The sequence below is a fragment of the Salarias fasciatus genome, chromosome 4 (assembly GCF_902148845.1).
Source record: "Salarias fasciatus chromosome 4, fSalaFa1.1, whole genome shotgun sequence".
NCBI lineage: Eukaryota > Metazoa > Chordata > Actinopteri > Blenniiformes > Blenniidae > Salarias > Salarias fasciatus.
In genome coordinates, this window is record NC_043748.1 from 18,022,860 (window position 1) to 18,041,242 (window position 18,383).

The 18,383-nt window shown below is 42.2% G+C and overlaps 2 protein-coding genes across 2 annotated transcripts; both read left to right on the top strand.

The window, feature by feature from the left end:
* The first annotated feature begins 1,509 nt into the window (after positions 1–1,509).
* Positions 1,510–9,564, top strand: LOC115387214 (uncharacterized). The gene is made up of 4 exons (XM_030089829.1): positions 1,510–1,535; positions 3,128–3,590; positions 3,759–4,160; positions 5,626–9,564. The coding sequence occupies exons 2-4, from the start codon at positions 3,147–3,149 to the stop codon at positions 9,529–9,531; spliced, it is 4,752 nt and encodes a 1,583-aa protein (XP_029945689.1). The 5' UTR covers positions 1,510–1,535; positions 3,128–3,146; the 3' UTR covers positions 9,532–9,564.
* A 2,190-nt stretch (positions 9,565–11,754) lies between these two features.
* Positions 11,755–17,815, top strand: mief1 (mitochondrial elongation factor 1). Its single transcript, XM_030089505.1, has 6 exons — positions 11,755–11,843; positions 13,203–13,515; positions 13,703–13,856; positions 13,944–14,124; positions 14,799–15,070; positions 15,161–17,815. The coding sequence occupies exons 3-6, from the start codon at positions 13,710–13,712 to the stop codon at positions 15,998–16,000; spliced, it is 1,440 nt and encodes a 479-aa protein (XP_029945365.1). The 5' UTR covers positions 11,755–11,843; positions 13,203–13,515; positions 13,703–13,709; the 3' UTR covers positions 16,001–17,815.
* Positions 17,816–18,383: the final 568 nt, after the last annotated feature.

Genomic DNA, 18,383 nt, shown 5'->3' on the forward strand with positions numbered 1-18,383 from the left:
AAGATTAGTGGTGTAGTGGTTACTCACCTCTCCTCACTGTGAGAAAACCCTCGTCTGAGTCTGGCTGGGTGCTTGAATTGCATGTTCTTCCTACGTATGAGTCGGTTTTCTCAAAATAATTCACTTTTTTCCCCGAGTAGAAATTCATGCAATTAAGATGAATTTGCACACATTTGACTGGGATTGGAGCAGTGTAAAAGATGGATGGGAGGTTGGACATGAAGCTGCAAAACTGCAAACATCATCTAAGTGCTCATGTAAATTTATGTCTCAGGATTAGTTACTTTCTCAAACCACAGAGCTTAGTGCAGTCTAGCATAGAATTAATTCTTATGTCCCTATTTGTATTTGGATATTTGGGTATTTGTAGGAATTAGAAAAAGAAAATAATATTAACATGGCCACACAATTTTACAGCTTTAAAAAAGAAAAAAAATATTGTATGCCAAATATACAGCAAATTTTTGTGTGCCATTCATTACAGATACTGATAACAACAATCTGACCAGAGTCTGTAAAGAGGATCGAACCTGTTTGAGGTGCTGCTCTGCTGTAGGCTCCTTCAGGCGCTTTAAAGTAGAAGCAGATGATCAGTGGTGTCGTCTGCATACGGTTTTACATTCAGTTCTAAGTAAATGTCATAGTTGATCCTGGGTCTTCCTGCATTATGCCCATGCACTATTCAGCACTATAAAGACATTTTTGTATTTTTGTCCTTCCTTTATTTATTTCAGGTAGTTTTGTGTGTCTTTGTGGTTAGATATTAACATATATTATTAACTGATTACTAAATAAGTTGGTTTTTGGGGGGCATTTTTCATCCTTTTTTCCTGACTTCTTTATGCCTCTTTACAGTCAGATTGTGTCACTTTGTGATAGTTAACATGTATTCTGGGTTGTTTTGTGTTACTTCTTCACCATTTTCTTCTTTTAGGTAATCTCTTTTTTCTTCTTTAGTACAACAAAGATCAAGGAATTGTTCTAATTTTGCTTTTTTCCCTCAAATTTTGTTACAATGAATTCCAGTCATGTGATTTGATACGGTCCCAGTTACTAAACGGCATTTTATGGTCAGCAAGGTCAAATATAGCTCAAGATCAGGACTTTTGAGAGAGACGGGCCACTGAAGACGTCTTTGACTTCCATTTAATAAAGTAATTTGAAGACATTCGAACTCACTTAGATTTTCTTTTTCAAGTTTATTTTTCACAAAATGTTTTCTGAGCTGATCACTGATGTTGACACTGGACATGCCTTCTGGAGTTTCCCTGTGGAAACAAGTTGGACATGAATTTGAAATAAATCAATATTCAGAGAGAAAAAGTTGAGGAAAATCAGTGAAAGAGAGAAATAGAGAGAGATGCTGAGGAGGAGGAGGAGAGACAAGAAGCTAAATTGCTTAATTGGAGTCACTACTTCTACATTATAGAGCAACTCTTGTGTTTTCAGTCAGTCCAGTTTTTCCTTTCACTGAGTCTTCATCTGCTTCATCTGCTCTACCGACCAGCCGAGTCTTGGACAAACTACAGAGGAAGGTAAGTCCATTTATTCAATATCAAATAAATCAATATAGTGGAGCTAAAAACTGAGTGTAAATCAATATTTTTGCTGTTATACTTTGCTTTAAAATTGAAATGAAAATGAAGGTAAGATAGGTTTATTTGTATCACACAATTCATACACAAGGTGCTGCACAAAGGCAAAGAAATGCACAAAGTTACATCAAAAGCTTAGAAACAAAAGAGATTAAGAAAATAAAAACATGTTTAAAAGAAAAAAGGAAATTATAAGATAGGAGAATAAATACCGAAGAATTCAAAATGAAGCCAATGTATTAAAAATGTATGTCTAAAATGTATTTAAAATTTAAGGTACTCAAAGAGAAACAGAAATAGGAAATACAGATATGGTTTTCAATTGTTTCATATCATGAGAATGATTGTTGAATGTCAAGAGAAATGACTTTTACTACCTAAAAGATTAATATTATCTTCTTTAAAACAAATGCCAACAGCAAATTTGGAATTTGAGACATTAAAAGTATAATTTTTTTAGCATGTGTTGACAGTTCTGTGACTTATTGTGGGCAACTGTGGGATTTTATTGGGTTTCTTGTGTATTTTATTTATTCTGCTTTCAATATTTTGTGGTGAAAACAACACAAATTCATATATAGCAAACAACGACAACTGAACCAAAGTGCTGCACATGAGTAGACATAAAAACCTAGAAGTTTAAAAAACAATAATATGCAATAAAAACAGGATCAACATCTCATGCTGGGTTAAAAGCCAAGGAGTAAAAATGGGCTTTAAGATTACTTTTAAAAATGGGCAGTAGGCTACATGATTAAACATATCTGTGCAAAACACATCAGTCCTTTTCTTAAAAATACAGTAAAATTAAAGTTTTAGTTTTGTTTTTATCGTTAGTTCATTGTACATCTGGAATCCAGGCTTGTCTTAATAAAATTGTCTCAATTAAACGCTAAAGAAGTTAACCTTGTAGAATATCCTGTAGAGTTAGATTGAATAAATTGTGTTATATACAGTGCTCGTACTCATAGTTCAGATATTTCAATCACAAGACCGCTCCTGTGGCAGATCTTCTATCTTTTGGATTGAATACAAGATTCGACTCATAGACAGAGCGGAAGCCACGTGGGAATGCCTGGATCTGATGGGACAAATTTGATTCCCAAAAATCGTACCGTGGCTCACTGACCAGTAATCACAAGAATGCCTCGATTAAGTTTTGAACAGACGCTAAGTGCTTTCACGTGAAAGCAGATGGGTTGAGTTAGCAGCCATTACGACAGCCTGCGTAGCAGCTCAGTCCAGGGGGTATTGTGTCTCACACAGAGGTAAAATCTGGACGCTGTTCATGCTCATCATATTAGCACACAAAGAGACCCCTGTCTCTGTCCTCGAAGCAGAAATCACATAATCAAATTACTGACTCCGCTAATGTGAGAAAGGTTGGGCATCATGTGAAGAAAACATAAAGGCGAGATGAGAAAATCAGCAAGTTGCGTCATATATGGAATACTGTAAAAATCTGCTTTCCATTGATCCCTTCAAGTACCTGGAACTGATACTTTCTTCTTTTTGTCTCCTTCTCTCTCAAGAGTCCTTCTATTCGGCAGGATGACCCTTCTCAGCTACCCTGTTCCGGATCTGGACGCCACCTTACAGGAAGTGGGTCGGGTTCTGCAGCTCACGCTAGAACCTGACCTTTACTCTGAGTTCAAAACCGCACTGCACCAACAGAGGGGGCTTCTGGAAGAGGCTCAGCAGAAATTTGCAGCCCATGCCAAAGGCCAAGAGAACTGGGTGACCAACCAGTTCAAGAGGGGTTTGCTGTCTTGTGCGGACCCCTTGCCCACCTCCACCGCCCTCCCGGTCGTTCTTCTTCCGTCGAAAGCAAAGAAATGCAGCCAGCTGGGCAGGGCGGCCGCTCTGCTCTGGGCGGCGGCGAAGCTGTACAGTGAGCCTCTCTTACTGGAGGGCGACGTGCCAATGGAGCACACTCAGCAGTCCGAAGTATTCACCGCCACCCGCATTCCTGGCAAAGGTCAAGATGAAATTAAGGTGAGATAACTGATGGGAACGGAATGTTTTCCTCAATTTGGGACAATTTGATTAACCTAAGGTTGCTTGGGGGTGATTCTTGAATCAACTTGTCTCAGATTTCTGTTTCGTTTGATTTTTTTTTATTGTATTTGCAGCATTTTGTAATCTCTCTTGCTGTCTTTGTAGGTCTACCCAGACAGCCTCCACGCCGTCATCACCTGTGCTGCTGGAGTGTTCCCTGTTGACATACTGTGGCGTCCGAGCACTGGCGGGCCGGCTTCTGCTCGGTCGTTCGTCGACATCTACAACCAGCTGGCTCAGGTGATGGATCAGCCCAGTGCCGAAAAGCAGAATGATCCATCTGCCATTTGCTGCCTTTCGGCCCTGGAGCGCCAAACCTGGGCCGGCATTCGGGAAAAGATCCTGGAGCGAGGAGGAGCAGCTGCTACATCACTGGGGCTGATGGAGAGCGCCGTGCTCACCCTCTGTCTGGAGGACTGTGACGCACCTTCCGAGCTGGCCGATGTCCTCAATGCTGTGAGGTTGGGAGGCAGAGGTGACGGTCCATATCTGAGATACTATGATAAGGTATATATTCCTCTCTCTCTCTCTTTCCAAGACCAGTCAGCACTGAAATGCATCATGAACTGGAGCAATATCCTCCATGTGTGGAGCAGTGATTCAATTTTAAAAGCCACTGTGCAGACTAATGTAGCTAATACCACATTAAAACATACATAACACAGTTGAATTCAATTATGTCTTGGACTTTGTGACAAATGAAATAATAAATATATATATTTATATATATATATATATATATATATATATATATATATATATATATATATATATATATATATATATATATATATATATATATATATATATATATATATATATATATATATATATATATATATACATATATATATTTGTATTTCACCAAGTTTTTCTCCCAATAGCTACAATGCTGAATTAATTGAATTATCAGTAAGGCTTAACCAAAAGTTTGAATTGCAATTTCCACAGTACTTCAACAAAAGATAACAGCTCCGTCCTTGAAGACATTCAATTTCAGAGCAGAGCAAAAAAAAAACTGACATGAACATTTTGGAATGCATTCATTAAAATGTTTGAACTGTTTGTATAAATTGATTTTGTAAGATTTGCCATAATTTTCTGATCAAGAAAGGAGAAAATAATTGATAAATACTCATATGCAGTTTATGGTACTTTAACAAAATAAGTTTTGATGGAGAAAATATTTTGTTCTGTTTTGTTAGATTACAAATGTAACCAAATTGTTCATGTAAAAAAAATAAATAAAACTTGAGGCAGTTTAACAAATTATAACAGTTCTAAACACTGTTTAAATATACTACACTTTACTGCCTTTAAATATATAAATGTGTAAGTACAGTCTAGCACCAAAAAGCACAGTGACTACCTGTCGCCCTAAATATGAGCCCAATGACTGATCACAAGACTGTAGACACCTGTGATGCTAATTAGTGGACACTCCATGGACTGACATGTCCCTTTGGTCACATCATTTTCAGTCTTTTCTCGGGGTACCATCATTTTTGTCCAGGCCTGTTTCATGGGTTTATCTTTTTAAAATAATTCTGTTGAAGCATGGTTGAAAAGCAATGCCTGACTTTCATTGGTTAAATTTCATAGAATTTTTATTTATTACTGCTTTCGTCAGATTCAAGTTATTTCTCTGACCACTGTGAGTTTTTCTTTCATTAAACGAAGGGTACCAACAATGTTGTCGATGTGTTTATGTAGCCCCATAGAAAAAAGTAGAAAGAACCAAATCAGCAGCTGTGTACAAATTCCAAGAAGGTGACAGGTTTGGTAAAAACCTAATGTGAGTAATCACACATAGCCTATACAGTTAAAAAAAAAAAAGTTTAGATAAATTAATACACACACACACACACACACACACACACACACACACACACACACACAAACAGAATATATGAGAGCAATACTTACTGTACAAGAAAAGCTTTGCACAACATGTTCTGTGTCTTTTTGGCAGGTGGTGAACCTGGTGGTGTTCAAAGACAGCACAGCTGGGATGGTGTTTGAGCACAGTGCTGTGGATGGGATGGTCGCCGCCCTTGTGACTGAACGTGTGTACCATCTGTCTGAGACTGCCGATTTAAATCTAGTCCAGAAAGACAAAGAAAACATGACTGAGCAGGCCACTGTAACCAATGTCACCTCTGTTTGTCCGAGTTCTTTACCATTCCCCTTGCAAGAGGAACATTTGTCACTGCGGGGGCAGAATCTGAAAGACACTCACCCAGTTCTCACCTTTGATGTGTCCTCCTATCCTGATGTCTTTTCTACACTCAGAAGCCAGAGGGGCCTGTATGATGCCTGGATTAACTTCTCCTTGCAGCTATCCCTGAGACAGACCCTTGGAGAATCTGCTGCTCGTCACATGCTTGTCACACCGACCCACATGAGACACTACAAACATGGTCGTTGTGATCCTACGTACTCACTCACCATGCAGTCTCACAAGTTAGTCGGGGCCTTGGCATCTAGCATTAGCCCAGACAACACAATCCAATACACTACGGACCTACTCCAGTTGTTCCATGTGGCTTTTTTGGAGCATAAAAGTCTCATAAAAAACACTAAAAGTGGTCAAGGTGTTGGTCCCCACCTCGCTGCCCTACGTCGATCATTGTCAGCTGACAATCCACTGAAAAAGTTCCTTGACCCATTTGGATGTCCATCAGTGTATCTTACAGGTACAGATCTGTTGGAGGGTGTGGAATGTGGTGTCGGAAATGTCTATGCTCAGAATCAGCTGGCTGTCACCTATTTAGGGAAGAAAGACAAGATCCGCATTGTTCTTAATGGAAGAGGCAGCTTTGCTCTTACGCTGGAGAAGCTTAAAGAAAATCTCAAGATAAATCTGAAGTTAGTGATGCTTCTGGCTCTGAGATACGCCATTGCAAGCCAAATGGGTGCCCTGGGGTGTTTACTCCAAAAAGGTCAAATGGAGAAAATGAATGGAGATATGATTCACTGCCCAGAGAGCCCAGTTGGTGCCAGAGGTACAGATGAATCTTCCTCCAGCATGAACCCAGATTACATGCTCATAATTCATGGTGGTGCTGGAGAAGACATGATGTTGAACCCCCAGGTGATAGGAGTTATTGAGTTTGCTTTACAAACAGCCTTAACCCTTGGATCACAGGTGCTTCAGCAAGGTGGAAAAAGTCTAGAAGCAGTTCAGAGATCAGTGGAGGCTTTGGAAGACTGCTTCCTGTTTAATGCAGGCAAAGGCTCAGTGTTAAACAAGGATGGTAAAAACGAAATGGAGGCGACTATTGTAGATGGTGCTACATCCAGGACTGGATCTGTGGCTTGTGTGCAAGGTGTTAAGAATCCCATAAGGGCAGCCAGATGTGTCATGGAGAACAGCTCACATTCACTAATGGTGGGAGACGGAGCTGAAGAATTCCTGCAGAAGTTGGAGAAGAAGGAGAAACCAGTGGGGCCTGAATATTTCTACACTGACATTCGTCACAAAGAGCTAATGGCAAAACTTGGTGGTGGAAGTACTTCAACAAACAATCACCCACAGACAGTTGGTGCTGTAGCACTGGATTGCCGTGATGGCTTGGCTGCTGCATCCTCCACAGGTGGATTGGTAGGAAAGCTGAAGGGACGAGTTGGCGACACAGCAGTAGTAGGAGCAGGAATATATGCAGATGACAAGCTAGCTATTACCTGCTCTGGAGATGGAGATGTTTTTCTGAGGAACACTGTTGCACAGAAAATAGCAAGTTTGTACTATCACAAGGGTCACAGTCTCAGACAAGCATGTAGAGAAGTAATGAATGAAAATCTGAAAGGGGTCTGTGCAGGTGTCATTGCTGTCGACATCAAAGGTGATGCAGTCATTGAAACAAATGGTGGTGTGATGTCTGTAGCCTCAGTGGTTAAAGGCATTTCCCGTGTTGAGGTACTCCGGCCTCGCAAGGACATCTCTGATGTCATCTGGGAAACAGATCAACTGGTTGCATATCTAAATCCCAATCCCTGGACCCCTGGGTCCACCATTCTGACAACAAAAACTTTAAGTGGTGCAAGAAGCATCTTCCAGTTGGCCACTCCTGATTTTGTTGCCATGCTTAATGCTGCAAAAACTGTGTCAAAATTGCTATGTGAGAGGCTCGGGGTGCAGCGGTGTGCTTTGGTGTTCAATCCACTGCCTGATCAGCCAGCTCAAATCAGACTGCTCCCACTTCATGGCCTTGAGCCAAAATGGCATCCCCATCTTGCTGGAGAAGAGGAATTCCATGCTTTCAATCCTGGCTACTGTACCTCAAAAAGTGGCCAACGCTGGAATGATGAAGCACTGGTCCAAATGCAGGCCAAGATTAGAAATGCATTACCAACACCAAATGCCCCTTATTGCTTTGACTTCTTTGGGGACCCCTCAAATGAGAACCTGTTCAGTCGTATCGTGCGTGGTGAGCAGCAACAGTGGAGAGTGTGGGAAGACAGCAGACATGTGGCTTTCCTCACACCATATCCAAATAGTCCTGGACTAACAGTTATTGTGCCACGCAAACCACTGACCAGTGACATATTCAAACTTGATGAATCTGACTTCACAGCACTGATCTTAGCCACCTACAAAGTTGCGCGACTGCTTGAAGAGGGAATGAAAACCTCTGATGTTGCTCTGATCTTTGAGGGCTTTGAGATTGACTATGCTCATGCCAAGCTGATCCCACTGGTACCTTCACCTGATGGCACTAAACCTGTCAAGTTGGAGTTGGAATGTGTTGACAGCTACCCTGGATATGTGTCGTCCTTGGATGGCCCAGCAGCTGAACATGAAGCTCTGAAAAATATCCACTCAAAAATCACCCAGTGCAGGTCTCCTCGGTCATGGGAAGACCCACAATCTCACTCGAGACTTGCCATCAAGAGCCAGTGGTACCGCAACCTGTTTCAGATACAGAACACCCTTTTCCACAGTACAGTGGATTATTTCAAGAGTTCCTGCCAGTACTCCTATGCACTGACCCCACTCACCACAGACACAATCTCCTCCCCAATGGGCCTGGGATCTGACTCAGAACCTGTTTCTGTGAGCCTACTGGGACAGGATGTCTACCTGGCTGACTCAATGCAATTTGTTCTTGAATATTTTCTGCGCTTCCAGGACAACCTCCCTGGTACATATTACATAGCTCCCAGCTTTCGGGGAGAAGATCCTGATGCCACACATTTGAACCAGTTCTACCATGTTGAGTGTGAGTTGTTGGGTGACATGGACCGTGCGATTTCCATAGCAGAAGGATACGTGGCTCATCTCACCAAGTCAATGTTGAAGAATCATTCAGAAATAATTCTGAACACTGCAGGGACAGTTGCACATGCCACTGCTCTGTTGAGTAAACTGGGTGGAAAAAACACTCTGCCAAGAGTCACTCTAGACCAGGCCATTCCCATGATGCCCTCTGCTGATTGCTTAGAGTGGGTACAAGATGGCCAGCCTCTCTTTGGCCGAAAGCTAACTCGCAAAGGAGAACACGTCTTGATGGAGAAGTATGGTGGTGCTGTTTGGCTGACTGAGATGGATCACCTCGGAGTTCCCTTCTACCAGGCATACGTGGAAGGCAGTGGGCGAAGCAAAGCTAAAGCTGCTGACCTGTTGCTGGGATTGGGTGAGACCATTGGTCTCGGTGAACGCCATTCCATGCCTGAAATGGTGCAAGAGGCCCTTCGACATCATGCAGTACCAGAGCAGTCCTACAAATGGTACATTAACATGCGCCAAGTGAAACCCCTTCTCACCAGTGGTTGGGGCATGGGCACAGAGCGCTACCTGTGTTGGCTGCTTCAGCACAATGATGTCAGAGACACACAGATCATCCCGAGGATGAAAGGAATTAAGTACATGCCTTAATGGAATACTATACATAGATTGCTCAAGACCAATCATAGTTTAGAAAAGAAGTGCAGTCTATGGAATCAATTACAAGCATGTCTCAGCAACCCCAGGTTTAGAACTCTGATCAGTCTTTGGATTTTTTACAGTTGTTTGAGCGTATAAACCTATCATGTATTTAGATGACACAACAGTCCAATCCGTCATCACATTGTAGACATATGCTATATATCAAACATTTATGAAACATATAATGCGAAAAAAAAAGCAACAATACAGGACAATTATGACAGTTCAAAAATCTTTATTCTTCTGGATTTTAAATGATGGTTCAAAGATGTGATTCATGTGTTGTTTTGTTGTTGTGTTTTTTTTTATTTGTTTTTCAATATGATTTTATTTCCACCCTTAAAGATTGAATAAATGTGTTAATGTTATTGTAAGGTGGAAACAACACAGACAGGTCAAACAAATTTAATTCTAAATTATGTTTATTTGTTCATCTGTCTGTATAAAAGTGAATATTTGTGTGGATGAAAACAATCTTTGCAAGACAGGGCATAAACAAGTTGTTCTTTAGATCGTTGTTTAATCCTAATATGTTATTCGGTTATACAATCATTTCAATTGCATTTTCTATCTATATTTCATTTTCATTATAGTCATGGGATCATTTGATTATTGTTATGTTGCTTTTTTAACTTTGCAAAAAGTGAGACAACTCCATAAGACTCTTTACAAGACCGATAATACCTGTTCGAAACAGGTGTATTTTTAAATGATATTACAGCACTGTGAGATCAGGTTGTCATGTTATTCAATAAAAGTTTTATGGTGCAACTGAAATAATGGCTCTTTATTGTTTGTTATTGTTTATGAAAAACAAATGCCACTGTGATTTTGTATTCATTCAATATCTACCACTGTTAAAGTAATAATTATTAGAATAAATATCAGTTGGGTAAAGGTTATATCCTAAGGTTGTAATGCACTGGTGATTCTACACAATCTCACAATTTTAGTAATACAAATACTGACATGTGCTTGTATAGAAATGGATCAAATACACTATCAAATACAACAGAATAACAGGCATTAAAATATTGACTTATTTCCTCCAATTCTTTTTCTAAACAAAAAGGTTTGCTCATTCATGAGGACATGCCAAGAGTACAACGAACTACAAAGATGTTTCATAATGCAATTTTCTCCATTAAATATTAACATTAATATTAGAATTAAACTTTTGTTGTGAAATTGTACCAGATGTACGTGTCAGCATGTAAAATAAGCATGTTTACTCTCTGTCTGATTTTTCTGTGATAAACCCACAACAAATCAGTCACTATCTATGCTGTATACATTGCTTGGAATCTTATTTCACATATTGTTTACATGATTGATTATCTGGGGCAAGATTGCTTCAGTGTAACACACACACACACACACACACACACGCTCAGTCTCGTATTTCTATCCTCGTGGGGACCGTCCATTGACTCCCATTCATGTCTAGCCCCTAACCCTAACCCTGACCCTAACCCTAACCCTAACCCACACCACAATAAAGCCTAACCCTAAAGAAATGTTTTTGCACTTTTACTTTTTTCAGTAACAACAACATGGTCAAGAAAACACTGTTTCTCCTACTTAGGACCGGAAAAAGGTCCCCACAAGGCACGTCGTTCCACGTTTTGCTATCCTTGTGGGGACATTTGGCCCCGACAAGGATAGAAATACGAGAACGCACACACACACATACATATATGTGTACATATTTTTTTCCTTTCTTTTTCCTATCCTTCCATAATAGTTTTGTTAATTGAAAAATTCTTCCTCTTCTCCTTATCATTATTATTATTATTATCATTATTGTTATTATTATTATTATTTCTGTGGACGAGTCAATCGTATATGAAAATACTACATCAAATTAAAAACCATGCTTCACTATATATATATATGTATATGTAAATATATATATATATATATATATATATATATATATATATATATATATATACATATATACACATATATATATATATATATATACATATATATATATATATATATACATATATATATATATATATATATATATATATATATATATATATATATATATATATATATATATATATATATATATAGGTATAAGTATAAGTATAAGTATAAGTATAATGATAAAATATAATCAAATATCGGACCCGGAAGTTATGGGTGCAGCGAATGGTTTCATTTCCGGGTGTCACTGTGGTGTCTGACCCCGGCTGGAGCTGAGCACTATTCTTATCTCAGCACCAAATCGTTGGCCTCCTTTCCGAAAAGTATGTCATTTTATCATGCACATGTTTCTTCTGTTTGTGTCGCTGTTTCCACTGCTTCCGGGTTGTTTTAATTGTCGCGTCTGCCCCGTAAAGATGTCTTAAAGTAAGGTCAGCGCCTTCTGAGGCTAACCGCTAGTTAGCTCGTTCAATAGATGTGTGACTTTCCGTCGAGCCAGCCATTTTCTACACAGCAGTGAATCTTGCTGGTTTACACAGTTGATAGTCAGACAACGATGGTGGAATTCTCTCTTTAACGTGTTGTGGACTGAAGTAAAATACTATTCACGACGTTTGACTGGATATTTATAACGTGATCTTAAGTAAGGGCTCGCGTGTGTGGCTGTTAACCTGCACCACATGTCTACCAAACGACACACTGCAGAAGGATCTGCTCGTCCTGTCCTTTCGAATGTGATTTCAATCTCTTACCTGGCGATTCAAGATAGAAATGACACACGTGGAGTTTATGTGACACTGACTGAGCTGTGGATTAACCTGCTGTTGTCTTGTGTGGATTGTAGATACTATGTCAACACGCCCTCCTAGATTAATGTGAGACTGGCTTGTCTCATTCTGACAGATAATGTGTTGTTACAGTACTAATCCTCTGTATCTTCACTAGAATTGAATTGTTTATGTTTGAGCGCCACTTTCCCATTAGAGCAGCACAGTTTTAGTTAAACATGCCATGTGTTTGACTTGAGATAAACGAACACTAAGGTATAAGGTTCTGTGGAATTTGCACTCCCAGATAACAATGCTTTTTTGTTGCTGTTTTAACCAGATACAACTGCATACAATTGTTTTGGGTTTTTTGTGATTCTATATGCATTCCACAGTTTGCACCTGCAGGAAAAAAAAAAAAAGATTTGGTCTTTATAAATTCTAGTGCACTTGGGCTCTGTCTGGCTGACCACATGTGATGAAATGCACAGTGACTGAAAACATACAAATTATTGCGGTTAAGTCAGTCTTGTGTATTGTGAATGTGATCCATCCTGCAGTATTTATTTTGCAAATACATAGTTAACTTATTCTGCACAATATTGCCACTTTTGACTGTCTTAAAGAGCTTTACACACAGTCATGCTCACATTGATACCCATGTTGCTGGCTACCATGCAAGTCACCCACACACCAAGAAGGAACCTGATCCTGGCTTTAACCTTACAAATGAACTCATGCATGACTCATTGTTCCATTTCTCGCTACTTTAATCACTCGATAACCACGGATGTATTTTAATATATGTCATAAGTGCTGTGTCATCCTGTGAGATGCTTTTATTCCAGTGGAGTAACATTACTGTTCCATCAATCGATCCATCTCAAAACTCTGGCTTTCTTTTCTTGTGCCCAGTTGCCAGGGTGTCCCCCCTCCTCATGTGCCATCCCTGATGGGCAGCTGGTCTCGCAGTGCCGTGCTGGAGCTCTACAGGGCGTTGCTCCGTGCAGGGCGTCACCTTCAGTACACAGACCGCAATTACTACCGACGGGCCGTGGCGCGCGAGTTCCGGCGCTGCCAGGCCCTGACGCTGCCCGAGGAGAAGGAGGACGCGCTGAAGAGGGGGCAGTTCTTCCTCAGCAGTCGACTAGGGGGGCTTATGTAGGAGGAAGAGCTCAGCGGGCTGTCCGGTGGTGGGTTAAAGGTCGTCTGGAGGTGTATGTCCCAGGTGGGTCTGCAAACAAGAAATAAAGTGTTTTCACACTTTGGATATTCTTTGTAGGATGAAGTGAAAAAGTCTTTTTTTGTTGTTTTTATTGCTTCCTGACAGTCACGTTGTTCTCAAACACATGTTGAAGCCTCTGGGCTCAGTACTCTGCTCTCCCACTCACTTTCTTCTTTGTCTGTATTTTCAGCTGAAGGATGGCGGGGGTGAACGGAGACCGTAAAGGAAAGAAGGACGACAATGGGATCGGAACGGCCATCGACTTCATGCTCTCCAATGCCAAGCTGGTGCTGGGAGTGGGAGGGGCGGCCATGCTTGGCATTGCAACCCTAGCTGTGAAAAGAGTATGTCGAAAGACTTTTTTCACGTGTGATGACGACTGAAATAGACTTACTGAGGCAAACAGACCAACAGTGCAGTTCTTTGTGCAGATGTACGATCGTGCTGTAAGTGCTCCCACCAGCCCCACCAAGATGGAGCAGACGGGGAAGAGGAGCTGGGAGGAGCCGGCCTGGATGGGATCGTCGCCGAGGGTGCTGAATCACGACATGAAGGCCACAGTGAGCCGCTCAATGCAGAATTTGCCCACTTCGACCCACGCTTTTGAACCAGGTGAGGAAAAAAAAATCACATTTTAAGGGTTTGTTTTTTTTTGTCGTGACACAATTTAATTTTGTTAAACAGTTTTATAGGTGATGTCTTTTCAGATATTTGCATTTCTGTGTCTGTTAACAGACAGTCTGCTTGGAGGAATCTTGCTCTTCCTTTACAGTGGGTGTCAGCTGTTTAGGATTGTAGTGAGATACCCAGCCACTTAGTTTAGTCCAGCCTTAATGTCAGAACCCAGCAGATGCTGCATAACAGGGGTGTCAAACTCGTTTTACTTCAAGGGTCACATGCAGTTTGATCTCAGGTGATAAAAACCAGTGAATAATTACATTATAATATAGAAATAACTAGAAATCTAAATATCTGTCTTCGTTTTAGTGCAATAGAGTATAAATATATTACTCTACAACATGTGGCAAACCTGAAATTTGAGTAAAAAAAACATGAATTTCAACAATGTTATGTCTCAGATTTACCATTTGCTGCACAACTTACACAGAGGAGTTTTATTACACTATTTACATCTTCAAAGGATGAGATTCTAGCCGTATGTTTGACACTTCTGCTGTAGAAATCCTGTAGATGTTCCTTTTTAATACATGATAAGTTAAAAATCCAACCGTTCAGAGAGAGAATGAGCAGCTTCTGTTCTCTGATTGCTCTCTGCCGGTCCTCAGACTGCCTCCGGAGGGCTGTAGGTCGGGCCGCCGTGGGAGCGAGCGGCGCCACGCAGTCAGACATGCTGCGGGCCCGAATGCGTCTTTCCCTGCAAGAACACCTGTGGGACTTTTACCAAAACAACGTGGACATCCCCGCCGAGGAGCAGGCGGTGGCCAGGAGAGCGGCGCTGGACATCTGCGCCGAGCTCAGAGTGTTTCTTCATGCCAAACTGCCCGACATGCCCCTCAGAGAGATGTACCTCAGCGGGAGTCTGTACGACGACCTCCAGGTAGAACCTTTCACTTCTTTTACTTTTCTCTTCCTCATAAACAAAAAAATTGAATCTGTCGAATAGTAATTATTTTTTTGCGTTTCTCAGGTGGTGACAGCTGACCACGCCCAGCTGATGGTGCCTCTCGTCCTGGAGAAGAACCTGTGGTCGTCCATCCCGGGGGAAGACACCATCATGAACGTTCCGGGCTTCTTCCTCGTCCGCAGAGAGAACCTGGAATATTTCCCGCGGACCAGCAGCTACTGGGACCGCTGCATGGTGGGAGGCTACCTCTCCCCGAAGTCCGTCCTGGAGGTGTTCGACAAGCTCGTCGCCGGCTCCATCAACTGGCCGGCCATCGGGAGCGTCCTGGACTACGTCATCCGGCCCGTGGTCCCCTCGGAGACCCTCACCCTGGAGGTGCAGTACGAGACGGACAGGAAGCTGTACGTGGACTTCCTGCCTCTGCTGGTGATGGAGGACGGCACCTCGCTGATCGCCAAGCCGCACCGGCTCGCCGCCGAGCGCCACGAGAACCTGTGGCGGCAGAGCTTCCGCGTGGCCGAGACGGCCAAGCTGCGCGCTCTGGACCTGGAGGACGGGGGCTGCCGCTGCGCCTGCCTCAAGGTGGCCAAGGCCGTGTGCAAGCTCAACCCCGCCCTCCACCGGCTCAACAGCAGCCAGCTCACCAACGCCATCTTGCTGCTGAGCGAGAAAGAAGGCGACTGGACCCAGGAGGCGCTGGCCGACCGCTTCCTCCAGCTGCTGCGGGCGCTAGTGGGACACCTAGAGGCCGGGAGGCTGCCGTGCGCCCTCAGTCCCAGAGTCAACCTGTTCTGCGAGCTCACCGAGCAGGAGGTGGACGAGCTGGGCTACACGCTCTACTGCGCCCTGTCAGACCCCGAGGGCCTGCTGAGAACTGCCGTGCCTCAGGCCTCCCACCTCTGACGTGTCGCGCGGTGCAGCAGCATCGACTGTTTAATGGTCCCGATCGGGCTTTCCTCTAATAGATCGCATCGTCTGCATGAAACAGTCATCTCCCAGTCGACACACACCGTCTCCGTTCTTCATGCCTGAAGCGGGTACAGAATCTGAAAGCTGTCTCTGTGGCGATCACCCAGATTTGACTTGAATCTCAGTTGTTAAGTGGAAGTTTGTCCGAGCCAGCGGCTCTGCCTGAAGCCAGTGTATTAATGAAGTCAGGAAGTCGGATTGATTTGAAATGTTTGGTGAGATCCACACATCGCGTGAAATCTGCCACATCTGAATTCCTGGTGCAGCTCAGGGTTTCCAGCACATGCGGTGCTGACTGTGATGGGTCCATGCCGCTGCATCGAAGGCTCTACAAAGCTAATCGTGTGTGTGTATGCCAACCTAAGTGTTAAAACATTTGCAATCGGTGTGGAGGACTCATCATTTTTGAATTACTAAGCTGACCTAAGTGTCTTTTCATTCCCTCTATTTTTTTCTTTTTTTAAACCTAAAAGTGCTTCACTTCTGTGAGAAATCTTCATTAATACAGTGGCTGAGTGTATGATGTGTGTGTTACATGTTTGCCAGGGGGAACTGAAAACAAATGTGTGATTTGGAATGTCTGCAACTTGCATGTGTTCGCTGCCTACTCTAGAAAACAAACCGAACGTTTCTGATTTCAAGTCGGTCGACCTGATGTGAAGTGGAACATATACTATAACATGCTAGCATAACGTATCGGGTGGGGTGGGGGGGGGGGGGGGGGGGATGTTTGGTTTGATGAAATTCCAACCTTTAAACGACAGCGACATTGTCGTGTCAATAGAAAATGTGTGACATTTGAACTACAGAGCTGCTCTTTGTGTTCAGTTAGGAAACTCATCCATCTTCATCCTCTGTTGTTACTTCAGTACACAGGTCCGACAAGCTCTCCTTTTTTTTATTTCTCAAACCTGCCGTGTGACGGGAGCTTTGACAACCAGCCGAATGTTAAGAGTTCAGCTGGTTCAAAGCCTCGGAGCAGCGAAAACACCATCGTTTCCTGGTGTTCTGCTTTAATTTCCTGCTTGGATCCTCTTCTAGTTAAGTTGATGCCTTTTAAAACGCCGTCACCACGGTTTTTGCACGTATTTGCTCGAGTTGGACTCACAGGTCCACACACCCGACGGTACAGACACTCTGCAGAAGCTTTTTTTGTTGTATCATTCCCAGTATTAGTAGCCGTGAGTTGCGGAGCCTCTTGATTCTGTGTTTGCGGCTATTTTAACCCCGATTAACCGGCCGACGTGGCTCAGTCTAAGCAGCCAGACGTGGATTATCCTGAATCGCACGGAGCTAAACGGCTGCGTGATCCGTTCGCCACCAACAGGCAGCCTCTGCCCGTCACATCTTCAGTGTTTAGTAATAAATTAGAGGTGCTTGTCACAGATACACACAGATCCTCACTTATGTAACGGATGTCAGATTATGCGTAGAGCTGTGCAGATCTTCAGTAAATCAAAAACCTGACCCTTCTCTGAGTCGGTGTGGAAAATAGTCACATGGTTACTTTTTTTTTTTTGTCACTTTTAGCCTTAGAATATCAAAATGCAGTGAAATGGAGCAACTATCCTGTCAATGCCCAGCCCACTGTGTGTATAGTGTACATATTAGAGGGATCAGGGTTGTGTATAGTCGCGTTGTGCATTCAAGTTAAAGAAATCATCCAAATAACAGTGGTGAAAAAAAAAAAACAGGTGAATATTTTTGTATTTATTGTACATTTGTAACCAAAAAAAGAAAAGAGCTGATTATTTATTAGCACCGACGTAGTTCAACACGCACCCGTTGCGCTTCATGACGTGCTCCGTCTTTCTGTCTGTGTGCGTTTGGAAGCGTCTTCCTTCGCCGACCCGGTTCACGCCTCGCACCACTGCTGTGCCGCCGTCGAGGGGAGTCGCTGTGCCACGTCCGTTTCGTTCGTCGTTAAAAAAACAAAAAAAGACCCAAAGTAGATCACTACCTCTACCTTGTGGAGTGCAGACTAGCCATATGCTGTGTTGCATGCGATGTATTTTTTTTTCTTTTTTTTTTACTTCAGCTCTGGAGTTGAACAGTGCAGCACTTTGTATACTTCGTAAATAAATAAATTAAATGTTGAAACTATATTGGAGTATTTTTTCTTTGAAGATCAGTTGTCGTTTGAAGGTTTCAAAATCGTATATGTGGGTAGCAGCCTGTTAAACCTGTTAATCTCAATATATATTAAAAAAAACATTGATTCATTGTAATTTTATTCATGTCAAATTTATCACCAAAATTCATATTGCAGTGTTAAAGAAGGACGTCTTTACGGTATACGTGATCTAGTGATTTTTAT